General features: G+C 31.4%; 2 protein-coding genes across 3 annotated transcripts in view; one reads left to right on the top strand and one right to left on the bottom strand.

Moving 5' to 3' along the window:
• Window positions 1-24,221, top strand: part of LOC143910433 (putative inorganic phosphate cotransporter) — a 43,317-nt gene extending 19,096 nt beyond the window's left edge. For both annotated transcript variants that reach the window (XM_077428899.1, XM_077428900.1), the window contains exons 2-9: window positions 16,707-16,840; window positions 18,012-18,056; window positions 19,768-20,010; window positions 20,104-20,310; window positions 20,381-20,542; window positions 21,085-21,301; window positions 21,380-21,618; window positions 23,095-24,221. In XM_077428899.1, the coding sequence (XP_077285025.1) occupies window positions 16,707-16,840; window positions 18,012-18,056; window positions 19,768-20,010; window positions 20,104-20,310; window positions 20,381-20,542; window positions 21,085-21,301; window positions 21,380-21,618; window positions 23,095-23,361 (1,514 nt within the window). In that variant the 3' untranslated portion in view covers window positions 23,362-24,221. The remainder of the gene's footprint in view (window positions 1-16,706; window positions 16,841-18,011; window positions 18,057-19,767; window positions 20,011-20,103; window positions 20,311-20,380; window positions 20,543-21,084; window positions 21,302-21,379; window positions 21,619-23,094) is intronic.
• Window positions 1-24,313, bottom strand: part of LOC143910435 (uncharacterized) — a 448,390-nt gene that overhangs the window by 332,237 nt on the left and 91,840 nt on the right. The window lies entirely within an intron of this gene.

Here is a 24,313-nt window from a genome sequence, read left to right as displayed (position 1 = left end):
GTATTTTTCCATTGAAAATATAGGTAGTATTTTTTATGATTGAGTATGCGTTTGTGTGAGTTTAAAGTGTCACATTTAACGGTTTCACATTTCTGCCAATAATACATTAAAAAAAATCTATTTTTTGACTATTGAAAAAACATAATGTATTAACACACTTTTATAATGCACTAGTGTTGTGCCCGTTAATTTCAATGGTTGGTTTCGGAAAGGAATTGATACACGAATTATTACATATATTATTTAGAAGGTATTTGAAAAACATTAGACCGCGTCGGGGATCGAACTCATGACCGATGACACATTAATTTTAATTTTTTTTATTTAATAACTTAATATCCCAACACCCATGCGATGATATGTCATCGGGTACAACACTAGTCATATATGTATATAATATCGCTATTCTGTATGTGTGTCTGTGTGTGTATCTGAGATAACGCTCGACATACTATGTATAATAGTCGTTTCGATTTGACATACAAATGTACGTCACAGCTAGACCACTGCAAAAAAATTTACAAATATAATTACGAAAGAAAAAAACTTCTACATATATTTATTTATACTTTTTGCTACCAATGTTTCCTCTAGGAAAATAAGTTTCTTATGTATTGAAAATTTAATTAATTTTTCTATGGGTGTTTTATATTGTTTATATGTAGGTAGGCAAGTAGTTTTTACTTATACATAATTCACTCTATAAAATTACCATTGGGTCTATTATTATACTACAGGTCTATTACCAAGAGTTGGCGCGCTCTCATACTCACACATATGTGGGCCAAAGAGACAGACCGTCTTTATACAAGGCTCTTCTATATTTCACTTTGCTCATTGGTTTGACAACATATTATATTATTACTATTGATATGCACCTATGTATGTATTCACATACGCAAAATAAATATACATATGTATATATTAAATTAAATATATTTAAAAGGTATTTGAAAAAAAATCGATCGAACACAAGACCGACACATTTCTTTTCATTTTTTAACACCCATGCGATATTATTTCATTGGGTACAACACTAGTTTTATATAAAATCAACCATTAGATTATACCACTATACCTCTACATACATCCACTAACCAGTAGATTATATGACAAAATCACTAATAAGCATACTAACACACTCATGAAGAGTCTCGGTGATTCCAACAAAATGACTATACCCTTCAGGTATAAACACAGATTACCTAAACACAATCTGCCTTAGGTCATCGACTTTAGAGAGTCTTTAATTAATATTATGTATTAGATGTATTATGAGCATTTATAAGAATTGTAAATAGGGTTTTGAGCTCATTTTCCTATTATGCTGTACATTAACATTGGAATAATGTAATACTATGATTACTAACAAAATTAAATTAAAATTGTAAAATAGAAAATTATCAGTCGATCAGTAGCTATTAAAATAGATATAAGATGTATTGTGAACATAATTTAGTAATAATAAAAAGCATTTACAAATCAAAAAAAATCCGACTTTGTAACAAGCTGAGACGTTGATCGCGACTGTACATATGTAATGCACATATAGATACATTTAAAAATCAAAATAAAATAAAATTATATAGAATTTTTAGTTGAAATATTTGTTTGTTGATACAATTATATGATATAATAATTAGGGACTTAGATTCGCGCACGTTTATAACACATAACAGTGCATTCTCGTACGTGGCGATAATCGGTCAAGAGCACACTTTCACAATGGCGAATCCATATGTTGGCGAAGACACATGACTGGTAAGGTAAGGGTATCGTCGCCAAAAGCGTAATTTTGCGTAATTCAATCGTGTCCTGTCGTTCTTGGAGAAGGTGTCTGAATCGAGGAGAAAAGTGTTGCAAAGGTCGCTGACATATTTTCCCTTATAAATGCTGAATGCGTTGCGTAAAAGATGTTCATCAGATACAATGACGTGACAGTTTTGTTTGTGCAAACGGCTGATGTGGATTTATTGCAAACTGTATTTTCAATGTGTTTTATCTAATGTAATAATAATATAAACAATTAATTTCCAATGAGATTACCCCACGTACATTTTCGCACGGGTCATCGCTGCGGATCTATTGATTCGTATACACATTTAATGATACATTATCTTTTCAAAGGTTTTATGTTATTTTCACCATCCGAACATTACCAATTACCCTCATCCAGAACTAAAGTAATTTCCAAGAAATTGCAGTGAATGAAAAACTGATAAAATCAACATCTTTCGCCAAATTTAAGACCACTCTATTGTATTCGTATGACAGAATAAATAAGTTTATTAGGAAAAAATGTCTCCAGCGCATAATTTAAATTTTTCATTTTGTAATTTTATTATTTAGTATAATATAATGTGTATTTACTTTATGGATACATACATCTATGTGTGTATGTTTATTTATATTATATATATACATATATTCATGTGTATTTGTATGTATCTACATATGTACATGTGTTTTTTCCTCATTTATTCAATAATTGATACTTTTTTTTGTAATTGGCCAGGAAGATGCATTAGTTTTACCTGTTAGGCCTTCCTGTTTTAAATATATTAAAAAAATAAAAATAAAAATATAATAAAAAGCATTTAAAAATCAAAATCAAATCACCTACGTATTCCGTTTCCTGACATTCCTCATTGTGTTTATAATCTTTAAAATGTGTTGTATTAATAAAACAATACATGAAATACTAATATAGCATTTTCATGTTCATATTTGCTGGAAACGTGTATTTTTTAAAATTTTTAAATGCTTTTTATTATTACTAAATTATGTTCAAAATACATCTTAATAATCTATTTTAATAGCTACTGATCGACTGATAATTTTATATTTTACAATTTTAATTTAATTTTGTTAGTAATCATAGTATTACATTATTCTAATGTTAATGTACAGCATAATAGAAAAAATATCTCAAAAACCTATTTACTTATAAATGCTCATAATACATCTAATACATAATATTAATTAAAGACTCTCTAAAGTCAATGACCTAAAGCAAGTTGTGTTTAGGTAATCTGTGTTTATTCCTGAAGGGTATAGACATTTTGTTGTAATCACCGAGACTCTTCACAAGTGTGTTAGTATGGTTATTAGATATTCTGTAATATAATCTATAATGAATATCCTTGCATTGGATTTTTTGTAGGGATTCGTATCTATTGAATATGATAGGGTTTGTAAACTAAAAATAGTAGATTGAGAATCACTGATTCGTGTGTATTTTCTTATTATTTATTTGAATATAAAAAACGTTTAATCGATTAATAACTATTAACGTACATATCGCTGAATATGTACGTACATTTGTGTATATTTATATATTTGAAACGTAAAAAAATATAAAATCAAACAAAGATAAGTTCTTATAATACATAAATAAGTATATAATATATTTGGTGACATATATTATATATATAATTAATAATTATAATAATAGATGAGGAAAAATGTAAGAATATATATTTTCTTAGTATCGTAAATTCGGACTATAAATTGAATGCTTTGAAATAAAAATTCGAGCTTTTTCCTTGTATTTTTTTAGACTTTGCTATGTCATTATAAATAACCATAGAATAGATAAATCGAAGAAAAAAATTCGGAATCATTCAAATATTTAAATGATGATAGAAATTGATTGGAAATTAACTCACGTGTTTCCATTTGATGAATTTTGCGGAAAATTACAGATTGTGAAGAAAGATGATAAAGTGATAGCATATCAACGTGCAATGTTTCATTATATCAGAGAACTATGCACCGTAAAAAATATACTGTTATTATAATTCGATATACATAAATACATATATTGCATAATTCCAGTAAGTGATAAGAAAATGAACGTTGTCTTCAAGGTGTCGGTAGACTTAACAGCAATTATTATGTTAGAATTTCTCCTCACTCGCAATTTACCGTATTTTTTTAAGATTCACTATTAGAATTACAACATGATTGTTTTTATATTGGAAAGAAGCGGTTTTAAACGGCCGGAAAAATATGTGAAAATTTTTCGCTTCAAATTGAGCATGAAAATTATGCGAAATTCGCTGCGCGCGTCCACCGGCAATCAATATTCCGAAAAAGTTAAATAAATCGAACCAAGACGACTAGGATGCTAGAAAATATTTTAAAAATAGACTGTTAAATGTTTTTGGCATAATATCAAATAGTTTGTAAATTGAACAATATCCGTTTGCAATTTTTTAAATGCAAATTAATTCTACATGAAAAATTTTCGCTCAACAATGTTTGTCACTAATATTTATAGACATTTTTTTATAAATTCAATCAAAAATATTTATCATTAATTAGCATTATAAATAGGCTATTAATATGAAAATTTTGTTTCTAAAATTATGATAATTTATATTAAAAAAATATCCGACTTGCAAATTTTGTGGAATATTTACCGCATTACATTTTTCATTTGGGAAATCAAGATAATTTATTGTAATTTCCCAAGTATTTGCAAAACATATAATCACGTACAAATACAAAATATATTACACAAAATCATTGCGAATGCTAAATTGTCAAATAATCGCATAGAAATCAATATTCAAAGCAATAATAAAAAAAAGTATCAATAATCACACGAATTGTGTCACGAAAGTTTCATATAATTGATTTATGCAACATTTTACGACCTCAAATAATTCAAAACATAAAAACGAAACGTAACACAAAGTATTATGAATAGTGACAGTTTTGTAACAACCTTAAATAATAATGAGCGGTTTTTTTGTGTGAGATTAAATATGATATTTAATAAAGAGACCCAAATTTGATTGAGAACTGTATTATTATGGCAGATTGTGGGTGGCGAGACGCTGAAAAGATTTTTCAATAAAAATTAAAGACTTGAAAACCTTGACACCGAAATATTATCTGTAGATATGGTAAATGCACGTTCTCATTTTACACACTTTTCGATTGTATGCATTTTAAATAATATATTTTATCGATTGGTATGAATTGTTTAAATCATTTATTATTCTATTAAACGGTTCTTGTTGTGTTTAATGGTCAATTTGCGAAAGTCAAAAGCGGTAAAAATTATATAAAAGATGCAGAAAGAACATTCAACAAGGCTAACTTCTGCAATTGTGCAAAATATTGCATGCAGACAGACACATAAATATTGTGAACGGAAACGTTGCGAATGAAATCGAAAGTGCGATATTCTAACAACTATATATTATCTAGATTTTATATATATTTATTTTATTGAAATTGTGTTTCTGTTTAATCTCAAGATATTTACACATCTTTGACATTTCAATCTATTTTAGATAAGATTACATTATTGAATTTGTGTAAAATTTTAACCTTTATATCTTTGTTTGATCAACTAATAAATTTGTAAAAATGAATGTAAATCGTATTGTAAATAAAAGTTATGCATACATCATATGTATTGATAAATAATTTAGCGATTTTTCATCTATTTAATATATTTATGGATATTTAATTGTTTATTTTCCGTATTGATTATATCAAATTAACACATTCATTACTATTTTATTAATACATTAAAATATGTTAAATGAATTATAATCTATAAAATATAATCAAAATGGGTGATAAGTATAACCACTTTGATGAAGGAAATTTATGTATATAATATTATATTTGTGAAATTGGACATTGAATGCCATGTTGCTAGACAAAGTCCAATGCACTCAAAGAAGTATGGAACGTTGTATGTTTGGCATAACGAGGAAAGGCAGGAAACAGAATACGTGGGTGAGAAGTATGACAAGGGTTGTGATATATAATGGATAGAGTGAAGAGATTTAAATGGCAATGGGTGAGCCACGTGGTTAGAAGAATGGACGAAAGGTGGACAAAAGAAGTGCTAGAATGGTACCCGAGAGAATGCAAAAGGGTAAAAGAAAGACCACAGGAAAGATGGGTAGGCAAAATTAGGCAAATGTGTGGGGTGAGATGGATGAGAGTTGCGCAAAACAGAGTAAGCGTGTTGGAGAGGCCTTCATCCAGCAGTGGATGACGAATGGATGTAGATAGTGATGATGATGATTTTATATAAATAAAGCGAGATACATACACAATTGATGAAAGATATGAAAAATAAATAGATTGAAGCAATGAATGTGATGAGAAAGGAACAGATTTTATGTAGCAGAGGATAGTAAAGACTGATGATGATGATGGTATAATATAATATATGACAAAACTACAAAACGCAATTAAAATATAAAATAATGGATTAGGAAGTCGTGGCTTTGTTATATAATAAATAACAGACTGTTTTTATTCACCAAGTGGGTGGTGAATGGGTGTAGATGATGATGATGATGATGATATTATATAAAATAAGCGTGATACACAATTGATGAAAGTTATGTTAAATAAATAGATTGAAGCAATGAATGTGATGAGAAACGAACAGATTTGATGTAGCAGAGGATGGTAAAGACTGATAATGATGATGATGATGATGGTATAATATAATATATGACAAAACTACTAAACGCAATTAAAATATAAAATAATGGATTAGGAAGTCGTGACTTTGTTATATAATAAATAACGGACTGTTTTTATTCACCAAGTGGGTTTCGAATGGGTGTAGATGATGATGATGATGATGATATTATATAAAATAAGCGAGATACACAATTGATGAAAGTTATGTTAAATAAATAGATTGAAGCAATGAATGTGATGAGAAACGAACAGATTTTATTAGCAGAGGATGGTAAAGACTGATGATGATGATGATGATGGTATAATATAATAGATGATAAAACTTCTAATCGCAATTAAAATATAAAATAATGGATTGTGAAGTCGAGGCTTTGTTATATAATAAATAACGGACTGTTTTTATTCACCAAGTGGGTGGCGAATGGCTGTAGATGATGATGATGATATTATATAAAATAAGCGAGATACACAATTGATGAAAGTTATGTTAAATAAATAGACTGAAGCATTGAAAATGATGAGAGAGGACCAGATTTTATGTAGCAGAGGATGGTAGAGACTGATGATGATGATGGTATAATATAATATAAGACAAAACTACTAAACGCAATTAAAATATAAAATAATGGATTAGGAAGTCGTGGCTTTGTTATATAATAAATAACGGACCGTTTTTATTCACCAAGTGGGTGGCGAATGGGTGTAGATGATGATGATGATGATGATATTATATAAAATAAGCGTGATACACAATTGATGAAAGTTATGTTAAATAAATAGATTGAAGCAATTAATGTGATGAGAAACGAACAGATTTTATGTAGCAGAGGATGGTAAAGACTGATAATGATGATGATGATGATGGTATAATATAATATATGACAAAACTACTAAACGCAATTAAAATATAAAATAATGGATTAGGAAGTCGTGACTTTGTTATATAATAAATAACGGACTGTTTTTATTCACCAAGTGGGTTTCGAATGGGTGTAGATGATGATGATGATGATGATATTATATAAAATAAGCGAGATACACAATTGATGAAAGTTATGTTAAATAAATAGATTGAAGCAATGAATGTGATGAGAAACGAACAGATTTTATTAGCAGAGGATGGTAAAGACTGATGATGATGATGATGATGGTATAATATAATAGATGATAAAACTTCTAATCGCAATTAAAATATAAAATAATGGATTGTGAAGTCGAGGCTTTGTTATATAATAAATAACGGACTGTTTTTATTCACCAAGTGGGTGGCGAATGGCTGTAGATGATGATGATGATATTATATAAAATAAGCGAGATACACAATTGATGAAAGTTATGTTAAATAAATAGACTGAAGCATTGAAAGTGATGAGAAAGGACCAGATTTTATGTAGCAGAGATGATGATGGTATAATATAAAAGATGGCAAAAGTACTAAACGCAATTAAAATATAAAATAATGGATTGGGAAATCGTGGCCTTGTTATATAATATAATAAATAACGGACTGTTTTTATTCACCAAGTGGGTGGCGAATGGCTGTAGATGATGATGATGATGATATTATATAAAATAAGCGAGATACATAATTGATGAAAAATAAATAGATTGAAACATTGAAAGTGATGAGAAAGGAACAGATTTTATGTAGTAGAGGATGGTAAAGACTGATGATGATGATGGTTTAATATAATAGATTACAAAACTACTAATCGCAATTAAAATATAAAATAATGGATTGGGAATTCGTGGCTTTGTTATATAATATGATAAATAACGGACTGTTTTTATTCACCAAGTATCGTTAATATTTTATTAGAATAATGGGCACGTCAATGGACTTGAAAGTGTCAAAGAAAGGAATTCGAATTATTACCAGTTTGAAAGTGACTATTTTTTTTTTCCTAATACAACACTGAGATATGACCGCACTGGCGTAACTGGATTTCGCTTGTCGGAAGTGCGACAATGTTGTTGAAAATGCGACGATTTCGCAACAGCTTCGTTCGATAAAAAAAAAATCGAATGCGTGCAGAATCGATTGGGAAAACTTTTTCGCGCGCGGGGAAAATCGATGAAAAATGTTATGTACAACCAGACCGGAAACGTTACGACACAGACAGCGGCCAGTGTCCCTCGGTAGAAATTCGAATTCATAGAAGACGACCGGTGAATTGTGACCGTTTTGCAAAATGACCCTTGCAATAATAAATAGTATTCAGTTGGCTTTTCATTTTTATTTTTTATGCGACCTCTGCGAAGCGGTTTCGCCATGCAACACCTTCCTGTTTCCGTATTTATATTTTTCCGATGCTCTCTCATCAGTATTCCGGTCTGGTCCTGCCAAGTTCTAGGTCGTGTGTTTATTTATACATTTATATAGACCCTTCAACGGCGAGTTGACGGCTGATTTCAAGTATCATCAAAAGTCCATTGTTCTCGGTGCGGTTCAATAACTGCGAAATTATTCACGATTTATTTGTACATTCAACGTTAAGGTTGTATTCTGCCATTAGCGAATTCAATTTTTAATTTAGTGGCTGATTACGTGAATAAAAATGCTCTGTAATAAATTTGTACTGCCGCGCAAATAAATGTAAGTCGTACCGTTTGACATTAGTCGTAAGCAACGAAAACGGGCATATCTTTATTGCACGCAATAAATTTAATCGTCACTGCAATTAGGTACAAATATATTATATGCATATATTTTGAACTTGAAAACATGAAATATGTAAATTAATTTTAATTGATGCGACCATAAAAAGATCGACAAGGTTACAACAGGTGCATAATTCTTACCCGCTCATAAAGATTATGTCAAATATTTGACATTCATACTCGAATCACATACATTATATCTAATAATAATAATCAGCTAATTGATAAAGAAATTTGAGAATCACCAATTGTTTTGAGTCCGTTTAAAACGGTAAACGGACTATTTCGCACATTGCGATCGCGCACACGACAATCATTGTCATGAAAATCGCAGATACGGAATATCTGGCAATCGAGTTCTTGTTAGTATGATAGTTTGCGTGTATTACTCTAGTTGGATAGAATTTTCAGGTGACAGGTGTTCCGCAATTGAGATATTAGTGACGTGCGCGATTTTCATTTTGTGCGGAATAATCACCGAACCTTTTTAAACATACATATGTATGTTCCTTAGCTGGACTTTGGTGTGTTATTTATTTATTTTATCACAGGTGATATTTTGTAGTGTAGTACCTATATATAATTAATGTATGGGGGGGTGGCCTCATGTTGAGGGCTTCAAGGTTCAAATTTTTTGACTTTTAAAGTGGGCTTTAATATTATTAAAATTCAAAAATAATTGAAACTCTCAAGTTGAACAGTGATATTACTGAAAGGGATCTAATTTTTTAATTTTAAAATTTAAGTGGTCAACAATTGTACTCTGGCTAAAAAAAGAGACTAAAAGGAAATAATTAATCATAATATAATACATAAAATAGAAGAATTTAAAAGCTGTTGAAGTATTTAAAAGGGATGCGGTGCATCCGCTCTAAAATCGCCAGACAAATTAACGGACGGCTGCTTTAAATGCAATTCTCGTCTTCTCGAATGATAGATTGCACATCAGATGATGGGTAACCTTATTCGATAAGTTCCGAATCTTGCCTTATTAAACTCGCCAGAAAGATCCAACTCAATTTTAATAATTACCATTTTAATAATTGCATCTGTGCACATCGAAAGGTTACTCGTCATCTGATGTGCAATCTATCATTCGAGAAAACGAGAATGACGTTTAAATCTGCCATTCTGTTAATCTGTCGTTCGTTTGTCTGGCGATTTTAGAGCGGATGCACCAAACCCATTTAAAAGTCGCTAATGTTTATTATGATAATTTATAAATTTATGTACGCTAGTAATTAGGTAACTAAAACATTATGATATTACTTACTATGCGCAATATATTGTTTGTTAAGGTATTTCATATTTTTAACATTGCAATCCTGCAAATACGAGCCAAGGTTTATTCGAATAGTGTCATTAAAAATACATTATATATGTATAGCATTTTGAAATTGTAAAAAAATATATTAAATTAAATTATTTGTTTCGCACGTCGGATATTTTATTATAGATACATGTCATCACAAACATCGCGAATAGATTAAATATTAGTGAAAATATAGTAATCGCCGATCAAATTACGCAATACGTGCGGCTGTTTTTTTTTTTTCACCGACTCTAGGTCATGGTCGACAGCGGTCGAGTTATGGCCGCGCCAACTGACAAAATTTGCGCCGAGAGTTCGTCGAGCGATTTTTTCGGTTCAATGAATCGTACGACCTTACCTTTTCGTCTCGTTATCGATTGATCATAATGATTTTCAACGATTGAAATTCGAATTGTGCGCGCCAAAACTGGACATAACCGGAAACGGCTTTGATGAGCGAAGGCTGTGTTGATACAAGATAATGCGAGGAATTTTAATGCACTGTGATTTGAGCCAATTTTAAATATAAATATAATATGAATCACAACACGTATGTACCTCAATGTCATGCTAGATTATGTTCATGTATCAAAAATGATTGCTAAAGCTGTGGGTACAGGTACAAATTTTAGATAGAGAGCACTGCAGTTGTGAATAATTACACTGTTCGACACGAAAAATGGTTCAGACACGAGATATCACTTTTCTTATAGATCTATGCCCAGTGAATACAAATCTGGTAATAAAAAAATGTTGATTGGCTCGAGATTCGGAGATATATGTGTTTTTTAAATCGCGTGATTTTTCAATATCCTGGTGTTGTTCGGTCGTTGTCTCAAAATCTGTCAATTTCCTTTTCAAAATTAATATTGGAATCTATTGTCGGGTATTTTATCTTTCACTTTTAGTACTTTTCAGCTTTCAAATCTCTCTAAGTAGTCGTCCAGTTCAAATCAAAAGTCAAAAGTACGTATTTTCTTTTGGGATTTTTTTCCACTGTCTATATTATTTTATATTGAGTATTTTCTATTGAAACATGTTTATTGGGATAGTGTTCTGGTCACAATATTGTTTTCGTTTAAAAGGATTAATTGGAAGTGGGCTGAATTTTAAATCGGTAAAATTGCGAGTTAAAAGCTCGTACTAGCATTTACTCGTATTTACACCAATATGAATTGAATTAATAGGGATAATATATTAAATTGTCTTTATATAAGTTATATCTGTTATATCAAAGTCATATCTCGTCTCTGAACCATTTTTCGTGTTGAACAGTGTTATTAGCCACCAACATGACGGCATAATTGCTATCAGTTTGTATTGTACAGAGGCATCATTGAGGACTAAAAAGGTTTTCAGTACAGTATTTTAAATGGCTAATAATTGTACATATGCCAGCAGTGTGGCTCGATGGTTGCGTTTATGTTAAGCACCGAGAGGTTAACGGGTTCGATCCCGTGCTAATCTTTAATACTGCTGGTCAGACTTGGCTATTTGTGAAGTCGATCGTTTCCTATAAGAGATTGCCAATTTATCTGATTTAATTGTTGAAACAGTTCCTCTATCAAATCATCCTTTCAAATCATCAAATATCAAATCGCTTTCACAAATATCTGAATTTGTCTAAATCCATAGATGTCTCTATGGATTAACTAATTGTTAATTTCGTGTCCTTCAGCCTCTCGAAATATAGTGATTTATGTGTGTAATAAAAATGCTTGTAATTAATTAACTAGGAAGGCGCATTGGGGTCTACCTGTTAGGCCTCCCTTGTATATATCTACGTAAAAATACAAATAATAATATGCCAACTGTGCTAAAGATTCAGCATCAGCTGTTGAAATACTGTTTGAAATTTACCCTTGACCAGTATCTTAAGCCAATACCTACATACACTGCAGACTGGAAGGGTTTTACGCGTATGATACTAAGTATCATAATATAATGTATATAAAAACGAACGCGATGTATATGGGTATGTGCCAGACCGTGGACACACAGCAAATCAGAGTCAAGTGGGCGAAGAGACGCGGGGGGGGGGGATTTGGAGCGTCATGTGACCGAGTCAGGCCGAGCGATGACAGATATGTGCGACGTCAGGCCGAGCGACGGGTGACATATACACACACACTCACACACATTCATTAATTATTCCGAACGGGCTGGATTGGCGAGCGTGTAATGCGCGCACTTTTTATTACAAAAATTGCCTTACATTATATTTATATATAACATAACGTTATTTTAATTCGTGTATCACTTCCTTTCCGAAACCACCCGTTGAAAATAACGGCCACAGCACTAGTGATCTACATAAATATGTACTCGGTTGGGTTTTGTCGATTAGATGTACTACCATTAATGGTGATGGAAATGATAATGATGATGTTGCTGATGGATTCGAGCGCAGAGAAAGTAGCGTGTTGGCTACCCATATATTTTTTTGCTAACGGTTTGAATGCAAGAGTGCCGTTTAAAAAAATATAAAAACACTTCGAAGGCCTGTTCCTGAATGTCGGTCTGTTGCACACGAGCGGTCATTGAAATCGACTTTTTTTTTTTTGCAAAGTTGCCGATTTCAATTTATATAACGCAAAAATAGACACAGTCTTCGGTATGCGTTCGAGACGAGCGTTTCGGATGTGCGGAAATAACGAGCAAATTTTTAATTACACGCCGATTACATAGTATATTTGTATAAAGAGATAATTTCAATATATGTAAGTATGATTTCACCGTGTAAATTATATCCCTGTAGGTATTATCTTAGCAATTTTCAGCAAAATGTCGTTGTTGGATAAATTAAATAAACACTGTTATATAATATATATGTGCACACATATATGATTTAAGAATGTTGACAGAAGCTGATAAGACAGCTAGTCAACGTCAATACATATAAAAGTATTAAGATTTGATCGTTTTTTAAGGTTATATATACAAACATTTTCTTTTCCTGTAAAGATAGTCTCCTATTTCTACAAGAATATGTGTATTTGTTTTGATTTAAATATTCAATCAAAACGTTGCAATATTAAGTAAGCCGATTGAAGTATCGTGGATTTAGACTAACTAGATTAATGCCTGTTATACAGTCATAATCGCGATATTGATTTTTATGTATGATAAGGAACATTTGGGATTTATATCGTGAACATTAAATAATTTCCTATATACATACATACTTATGTAGTATATATGTGTACGTTTATACATTTGGAATTAAAACTGATTTTTGTTGAGCACATATTTCACAGCTTAACATTGAAGATAATAAACAAAGGTTTTTTTATTTATCGATGTTGACAAAAGTAATAATTTTTATGACACATCTTGTCATTGAGTTATTAATACAACATAAGTACGAAAATTTTCACATCAAACATTGAATATTTATGTATGCTATGGTCTCTCTGCTGACAGTTTGATCTTCTTAAGCGTGTATGTATGGATGTATATTTGAGGTTTGTGTGGTAAATAAAGAGGAAATGTACATAGGTACATATGTATGTATGTATATGTAATTTGAGGAAAATTGTATGCACAGGTTGAGTTTGATGAAATCAAAGGTAGTTTGAAGAAATGGCGTAACTATTATGACGCGGGGTATGCGGTGCATGCGAGCCTTAGGGCGAAAACACACAGCAAGGAACGTGGCACGTCGACAAGTTCTCCTATATTTCTTCAAATTGGGATACGCCGTTATCGATCACTGTCAAGCAAGGATAAATACTAGGATACAGTTTGACCGAAAACACTCCAGGGGGTAATTTTGGGACGGCATGCCATGAATCTGTCTAAGATACACCATATATTTTTCATACGTTAAAAACTATCTAAAAAAAACCATGTGCCACGTTCATCGCTGTGTGTTTTCGCCCTTAGAGTCAGGAGAGCCTTTAAAATTACATATATCCAAATATTAATACATATATAACAAAAAATTGGGAAATCAATTCACACTAATTGAAAACAGTCAAGTGTATGAATAAAAAAAATCTACCTTGGCCAACTTGCAATATTAACATGAAGAAGTTTCAAAAATATCTGAATTTTTCAAATTTGTATATAGGCTAGAAATGATATTTAAAATTTGAAAGTTTATTTATTTCATTAAATAAGAGATATAAAAAATGACCCCTTTCACGAAAACCATGTGAACTGTATAAGAGGTAAGTAAAAAGGGGGCCCTTTGGTAACTTTTGCAAGCGGGTCAAATTTTTTCAGTTGCGTCACTGCTATAATAATATATATAAAAATATAGAGTGAAAAAATAAAAAGTTTAAGCAATTAAAATCTGACGTAGCGAGAGGGTGGCGAAAAGGGAAAAAAACGATCGAAATAGTGTGGATAAATCCGGCAATGTGGACAATAGACGTCACCGAGAAACATAATGAAGTATTTTCAAACGTGTCTGTTACGATTATTTTCCCCACGTACCTAAATTACCTTACTAAATATACATATACTAGTACCAAAATTACCTTACTAAAATTACATATACTATAATAACGCATGCGATTCCCGTTCCCATTCCCGCTCCCATTCCCATTCCCGTTCTCGTTCCCATTCTCGTCCCCGTTCCCATTTTTCGGAAAAACGCATGCACAAAAAGCGAACACATTTGAAATTATTGCGTTGCAATGACACTCATTCCCGTTTTTTTCCGTTTCCGTTCCCGTTTTTTCCTGGTTTTTTTCACAGTAATCTTCCCGGACATGCATACAACAAATCCTGAAAGTTCCATCGCAATCGGTTCAGTGGTTTAGGAGCCTATTCGAGACACACACAGACATTCATTTTTATACATATATACATACATATAATATATATGTATATAGATATTATAATATATAACTTTAATTTATTTATATTATAACATATAAAAGTTTTGAAGTCAAAGTCAAAACACTTTAAAATTCCTTGACATTTCATTGGCAGATTAGTCGGACATCAAATATCATAACATTTTTATTGCACAAATATTCGGTTTTATGTTGGTTAATTTAGTAATAAAGTGCATTTTGACATTGACCATTTTAGTAATTTAAGTATTTAAGTATTTAACATTTAAGTATTGCAATTTATTTATTTGTTTTTTGGCATTGGAATTTATGCACATAAATATATTATATATGTATATCAAACAAAGAACATATAAATATATATTTATAAATATACATATACAATATATAAATATATATGTATATCAAGCAACGAACATATAAATATATATATATATATATATATATATATATATATATATATATATATATATATAAATATATACGTACATATATACATATAAACGTGTAACGAACATATAAATATATATGGATATCAAACAACGAACATTTATTATAAAATATATATATCATAGCAATTTTTTATAAAATACATAGCAATTTTTTATAAAATTTGACATTGATTCGTTCAGAGCTGAACTACATAAATATTCGAAATAGACCCTTTTTATTAAAAAAAAAAAACGCAACAAAAAACTAGCGTGAAATCAAACGTCGGCCTAGATTCTAAATTGTATGAATACGATTCGCTATTGCATGTTGGTGATTTTTTTTATTGGCAAGTTTTATACAATCAGGATCATGACGCTTCTTTTCCTACGGCCTCATCTCGTTTCTGTTACTTGTGCATGCGTAAATCCTAATCTGTCACGCCACATCAGACTGCTGAATTGTCGATAGTCGACTTTCAAATGTCTTCAGGGGAATTTTGACCGTTGAATCCATTGTTCCGATTGAGCAAAAGTCGTTACGTATTTCGGACGCGCCATGACGCTGAAATTCGCACTTAACAATGGGCAATAATTTCACTTTTGCGCAATTGTCATTAAACGGAAGTCGGCCACATCTTTAAAGCGGTCGTTATATGAATCTTTAATACATTCCACGGCTAATTGCGATTCGATCTTAAGATAAGGCTGGCCAAACGGAACTTTGACTAAAACAATCTGGACAAAATTCAACCTTGTTAGGTCGTTTGCCGATTCGAATGGACACTTTGCGGTCAAGTTCGGTTTTCCAGCATACACATTATCATACAATCGAATTGTCGATGCTACTGCCTCTAGTTCAGGAAATCTTCCTCGACATCTCAACCTTGTCGAAACAACACGTTCGTTGACGGATTTTCCGAGAATTTTCAATTTTGGAAAGTCTTCGTACGCGCGCTACTCAGAAATCTCTCCCTTCGTGACGTTCCTTGCATGCTAATACTAAAAAATCTGAATGTTTTTGTTTTGTTGCAGTTTTTCTGATACCGCAAAGATGGGTTTTTGCCATCATGGGATTTTTGGCGGTGGGCAATGCATATACCATGAGGGTGACTTTGAATCTCGCCATCACCGTCATGTCGCCGAAGGACATCAACAAAACAATCGAGGTTTGTATTCCAAGTATTCCTTACTTAAAGATCCTAACATGACCCAATGATTATGCCTATTGTCTTGATGATTAACCCTTTGAATGCTGACCAACGCTGATCGGCGTTTTGCCAAGTCTATGAGCCTGCAATACGCCGATATGGGTCGTGTAATCCATGTCAATGTTTATAAATACTGGTATTTCTGAATTTATAACCATAGCAGAATTTCTTGATGGAAATCCCTAACTGCTGAGTATTTTAGATTGTGGCTTGGCATTTAGGTTGTGATCAAAACATTTTAACAACAATGAAGAAGATGGAACTAGTTTTAGAAAAATACATTCCTTTGTTTGTTTTATATTGTTGCAAGATATATTAGAGAGTCTAAACACACGTTTACAAAACTCGAAATCATCGGCGGTAGTTATCTAGCGGTTTGTTTGGATTATCTACCATTTTTATACCTGCTTTCTATTGGATTCCTAAATAATTCGAGTTGGAAATGTTGGCGAAATTTTCAGCGTGGGGGCTTTCAACAAAAAAGACGTCAGCATTCAAAGGGTTAATATTAACATGTAAAAAATAAATTTTCAGTTGATGAGCGTTCCTGAAAATATTGAGTAATCACTCGAAAGTTTTCTGTTATGTAAATATAGTATAAATATATTACTTTTGTGGTACTGATAAATTGAAAGTATAATAAATAAATACAGTTAACGTTTTCGCAGTTAATATTTTTATATAACCTGAATTACACGTTGAGAAGAGCTTCGAAACGAGGCTTTAAATGTTTAACTTTAGCCTTCGATTTCGAATACTGGTTCGTATATTTTAAGAAATGGGCAAGTTGAACGATCTATAACAGAACTATGTATGTATGTTATATATGTATTAATGTTCCTTTTTTTTGTTACTGCATTAGATCTATAAGTCGGCGACCTTTGTGGTAAAATAAATAGTGAAAGGTCATAGATTTATTTACTATTTTCATTTCAACAGCAATAACACTGCTTAGTTAGTGTCATTTTTAATTTAAAACCATAGTTTTGTAGTGATTTTTGCGGTTTACACGGCGGTGTAAAATCGCGCGGGTATTCAATTTCAAAAGTCACGTTTTTGAAACGTACGCTCGTGTCGTTTAATATTATAAAATATATGTATGTATTAATTGTTTTTTCCTTTTTTTCAGTCGATGTGTGAAAACAAAGATTGCACAGAAGAATTCATTCAAGCGGTAAATATTTCATTAATATGTATTATAACTTAGTATACGTACATTTTCGAAATCATTCCATTTTTAAGACCATGTATCAAATGTATGTAATGTAAATTTCCCTTATATATGTATGTATATGTTACAGTTGAAGTGTATCTTCCAGTCGTAATATATTTTGAATTAAAAAGACATCTACAAAAATCATTGTCATATTCGAATTAAGGTGGATCAAACTTAGTAAAAATTGATGTCTCAGCTGCAGTAATTTTTTTTGTTGCTCAATGTAATAGATTTGATAAAATTTATGAATTGCATCTTTAAATATTTTGACGTTATTATTTTTAGCGATAGTCGATATTACAAAATAATGGACAAGGGGGCAAATTTAGAAAATAAATAAATCTTAAGGACAATGCATTGAAATAAAGGACTGTCCTCTTTAAAATAAAGAACGTATTGTCACCGTATTATAGTTGAAGTGTATTTTCAGTTGCAATATATTTTGACTAGTTAGAATATATATCGTCTAGCCAATTTGATGGAGGAACCGTTTCAACAATGAAATCAGATAAATTGGCAAACTTTGATAGGAAACCATCGACTTGGAGTCACAAATATCCAAGTCTGACCATCAGCATTAAAGTTTAGCACGGGATCGAACTCGGTAACCTCTCGGTGCTAAACATAAACGCAACCACCGAGCCATACTTCTGACCATATGTTAGTTACAGTTGAAGTGTATCTTCCAGTTGTAACATATTTTGACTAGATGGAATATATTCCATCTAACCTGGTACCAAATACCGTTATATTTGAAGTGTATTTTCAGTTGTAATATATTTTGACTAGTTAGAATATATATCGTCTAACCCACATAAGTTGATTCATATGGCGAATTACATACCAACTGGACTAAACATATTACCATTGAAAAAAAAGTTCAACTATAAGTTGGTACCAGGTTAGATGGAGAGGCTAGATTTGCGTGAAAACGTCTCTCGACTAGTAAATTCATTTGGAAAGTGACATTTGTTTTGAACACATTCTTAGAGTAATCATAATACGATATGCATTACCATAATTCGTAATATCTAGCAAATATTAACACATTATTGAATTCTAAAGCATTCGTAAAAACATCAGAGCTGTCAAACCTCAACTGTTATATTACAACTGGTGCATATTGTTGAAAGTATATTTGCAATTGTAGAGTTATAATTTACTAGTTGAATTGTATTCGAATATGAATGACCTAAAACGCTAGTTAGAATATATTACAACTGAAAATACGTTTCGACTGTAACATACATACATACATATATACAAATTTTAGTATACAGTACTGTAATATTTTATTATTACGAGGCCTCGTCAGCTTAGAAAATATACATTGTACATATGATACATTTTAAAAGTTTTCCATAAAACATAAAAAAATAAAATAAACATATCGCACGTTTTTATGTATGTATAATCAGGTTGTTTATTGAATATGAGATAGATATAGAAAAAACATATTTTGATAAATTGCATTATCAACTAATGAACAATCAAAATTTGATTCGCGTTTGTACATCACATTACAATTTGCACGCTTCGATTGCTTGAAAAATTGTCAACCGAATTGTTAAATGATGATACACGTTACCATATTTTCATGTTTACGTTTGCAATTTTTTGGGAATTCCCTCGTATATTATTTTATATCGTTTCTGTGTTTTGATTTTAGTATAGAGACGATACGTTCGATTGGGATGAAACTACCCAAGGATTTATTTTGAGTGCTTTCTTCTATGGATACGTCATAACTCATCTTCCTGGTGGAATAATAGCAGAAAAGTTCGGAGGAAAGTATTCCCTAGGACTTGGAATTCTTTCAACCGCAGTTTTGACCCTGTTGACTCCAGTAGTTGCCAGATCTGGTGGTTCTGGGGCTTTAATAGCCCTCCGTGCCCTCGAAGGCTTGGGAGAAGTGAGTTAATTTCCATTTCAAATCCATTTTATAATATATGTACCATCACTTACATTAATTACACAATATTAATTTTTTTTATATTAACTTCAGGGTACAACTTTTCCGGCTTTGAACGCTCTATTGGCTCAATGGGCTCCACTCGAGGAAAGAGGAAGAATAGGATCGTTGGTATTTGGTGGTGCTCAAATTGGAAACATAGCTGGTACTCTTTTCTCAGGCATACTGTTACAAAATGGAAACTGGGCGTCTGTTTTCTATCTCTTTGGTGGACTTGGAATTCTATGGTTCATTCTTTGGGTGTGTATTTTAAATTTATTATGTATTTTAAATTTAGATGTATACATTTATAAATGCGTTTTATTTATAGGTATTACTGTGCTACAGCGATCCCATGTCACATCCCTTCATCTCCGACGAGGAGAAGAAGTATCTAGAAGAAGCTTTGGGTGGACAAAGATCTAAAGATGTTGATATACCTTGGATTGCTATTTTGACTTGTGTGCCATTGTGGGCTCTCGTTTGCGCTCAGGTACATAATATTGATATTCTAATTAACCTAGAACATTATAAATATTGTTGAGTGGACGTGAAGAGGGGTATCCAGGATCGGAGAGAAAGACACATTGTGTTGTAGAAGTTTTTATTGGTCTGCACTCGTCGGCTCTCCAGCTCCGAATGCTCTACAGTTCGAGAGCGCCCAATATTTATACTCATCGAGCGCTCTCCGTATATAGATATTCGCGAGATCCTATTGGTCGATGAGTCGCGCGATCCTATTGGCCGTTATACACGACTCCTCTATATGTTGAGGCCATTTTGGCGCGAACGCGAGATAATAAACCATCGGTCCACGAGCGCCACTCACCTAATCTCTACGTTACAATATCTTAGACTTGTATGTAGTATGTAGCTTTTGAATTTTAATAAAGGTTAGATTTTAGTTGGTTAAGTTGGTTGGATTGAAATTGATTTCGGAATAAAATTTTTTTTGTGTATGTACATATCATACATGTACTATGAATTTATAATGTCATGACACAGTTGCATTAAAATATTTTTTTTACATTTCAGGTTGGTCACGACTGGGGATACTTTACAATGGTCACAGACTTACCAAAATACATGACAGACGTACTCGGCTTCGATGTGCTCAAAACTGGAGTTATGGCAACCCTTCCATACATTGTGATGTGGATTACTTCCATCACCTTTGGAATCATTTGTGACTATTGCATTAAACATGAACACCTCAGCGTCACCAATGCTAGGAAAATTTTCACCACAATCGGTAAAGCCAATAAAAACAATAGTGTAAGTTATTTTTTTTATATTCTATGATACAGATGGAGTATATTGATATTTACAGCTTCCATTGGACCCGGAGTGTGTATAATCGGAGCATCATATGTTGGTGACAATGAAGCAGGAGTTGTGGCCTTGTTCACAATAGCCATGGGATTGATGGGCGCATTCTATCCAGGAATGAAAGTGAACGCTTTGGATTTGAGTTGTAACTATGCAGGAACATTGATGGCTATTGTCAATGGTATTGGAGCGCTTTCTGGAATCATAACGCCATTATTAGTAGGACTTTTGACGCCAAATGTAAGTCGAACAATATAATTCATAATAGTTCATATTCTCTTTCACATCAAATGTACACATGTATAATATCACTAAGGGATAGATCTCTCAGGACATCTTTGACGTCTAATTTGTTCACCTATTGTTATGGTCACGTACGGATATGTCTTCCCATGACATTCGGTCCCACGGTACAGGTCAATTCTGCGAAGGGACCAATAACAGCCAACTCGGTCGCCATTGTTTAGCCTACATGCACTTAGGGTCTAGATATAATCCTTGAAACCAATTATAACGTTCACACAGTCTCTGGAATGCTACCCGGCCTAATCCGATTTGCAACTACTCGGCCGCTCTTTTTAGTATACGTAGCATTACCAATATTTCCTCTAGGGAAATAAGTCTTTCAGCATTTAGCGCCATCTATTGATAATTTATTTAATTAATTAATTTTTCTATTGGTGTTTTATATTGTTTATATGTAGGTAGATAGATAGTTTCAAACTTTTTTTCATATTAAACAATTAAATATAAATTAATTATATTTTAATGGTATTTGAAAAATACGAACACATGCGGATCAAACAGAGGACCGACACATTTTTAATTTTTTTTTATTTATTTAAGAACTTAATATGCCATTTCATCGGGTACAACACTAGTATCTAAATATATATACATATGTATATGTATATATACATAACATAATATATAATTTCGAAAGATACTTTGTATGTAAATAAATATTTTTGGTTGGAAAATGGTTGGGAACTTCGAAAACAAGTCAAAATTTCCATGACGACATGGAGACGTGAGACGGGGGGCTCCGGGGGCGAAGGCCCGGGGGGCGCCGAGTGCGAAGGGGGCCGGGGGAGCCGCCGAATTCTGGTATAACATACATATAATACATCTAATATATAATTTCGAAAAAGACTTTATAAGTTTGTAACTATAGTTGGTTGAAAATCGAAAACAAATCAGTTTCTATGACGATTCGATTGGTTAAATAAATTTAATATCAAATAAATTTAATGAAAATCAAATAAATTTAATAAAAATCAAATAAATTTAATATCAAATAAATTTAATAAAAATCAAATAAATTTAATAAAAATAAATTTATGAAAATAAATTTAATAAAATAAATTCAATCAAATTCGATCAAATAAATTCGATAATAAAATAAATAAAATAATAAAATAAAATAAGTTAAATTCGATCAAATAAATTTAATAACAAAACAAGTGAATATTTACTATTAGATTCGCCATGTTTAAGCTGTTTATATTACAAATAATGAGCGAAGCCGGGTAAAACAACTAGTACCATGTAACGTTTACTTTTGCATAATTTCACCAGTCAATAATAAATGTAAATATTGTCATATAACACTACTAGTCTAGTCTGTATTTGGTGATTCAAAATAATATTTAATTATTCATATTATATTTTATTATAATTATATATGATTAATTTATTTAATTTTGTGTTCTTTAGACAACTCAAGAAGAATGGAGGACTGTCTTTTGGATAGTTTTTGGCGTTTTTATTGTGACGAATGGCGTTTTCGTGATGTGGGCTTCTGGAGAAGAGCAATGGTGGAACGACATACCCAAGCATGGCTATCCCGAGACTTGGACAAGAAAGAGAAAATATCAAAAGGAAATTGAAGTGCAAAGAGATGATATTGATGTCGGAAAAGACAATCAGGGATTCAAAAAGGACGAGACAAACGTGGCGACAGTTAATGAGCATCAAATGTGAATGTTAGAGTGATGTAAATATTGTAAATTAATGACAATTAGTGATATATATATAATTTGAGGTGTAATTTCGTTGACGTTTTCTCGATTGGTGTGTATGCAAAAAAAAAAATAGACGAGACGTGATAAAATGTGATAGTTTCATCATCCTACGAAGAGATTGTATTATAGGATATTTTTTTTAGATGTATGTATGTATGTATATTCTATTTATGTATGTTAGTTTATTATAATTATTATATAATGTGTCAAAAATATTTCAAATGACTACAAATCACTTATTTTACCTAAAAGCGTTTCTTCTTTTAGACAAATTTCTATTGATTAAACTTTCTGATTGATTTATTGAATGAATAATCATCGTAATATCAATTATTAAGATTCATTCCTTAATAATTAGTATATTAAGTTGCTTAAATACTGCCAGAGTACTAAATTTTTATCCATCTCTGGGATCAAAACAATCGATATTTACTGTTAAAACTCCATCAAACGTACAAACTAACTATTGTTAAGTTACCTTTACATGTATAATAATTAGTGATGAATATTTGATATAAATATATAATATTAAAATATGAAGATTTGTTAGTGTGAATGAAACGAATTTAATTTATTCAAACAAAATGCATTTTTTTTTACAAATAACAAAAAAATATATAAACAAAAACAGTTTGTAAATAATAGCATCTGTTATTATAAATGCCAAATATAAAAGTAAATTTAATATGAAATGTTGTGAATTACGATGATTCAATCGAACCCAAACAAATAAATATTTTTCTATTTACAATGTAAGTTGAGTTTATTTTGAATCGTATACATGTAAATAATTCTGTAAATAAATAACACAACATAATTATTAAATCGTTTTATTGAATATATTTAATCATTATGAAAAAGACTACACACACACATATGTCATTAAAAGTAGGATTTGATTCTATAGGTAG

The sequence above is a fragment of the Arctopsyche grandis genome, chromosome 4, assembly GCF_051622035.1.
Source record: "Arctopsyche grandis isolate Sample6627 chromosome 4, ASM5162203v2, whole genome shotgun sequence".
Lineage (NCBI taxonomy): Eukaryota > Metazoa > Arthropoda > Insecta > Trichoptera > Hydropsychidae > Arctopsyche > Arctopsyche grandis.
Note: the sequence above shows the minus strand (reverse complement) of the source record. Positions and strands in the feature narration are given on the sequence as shown.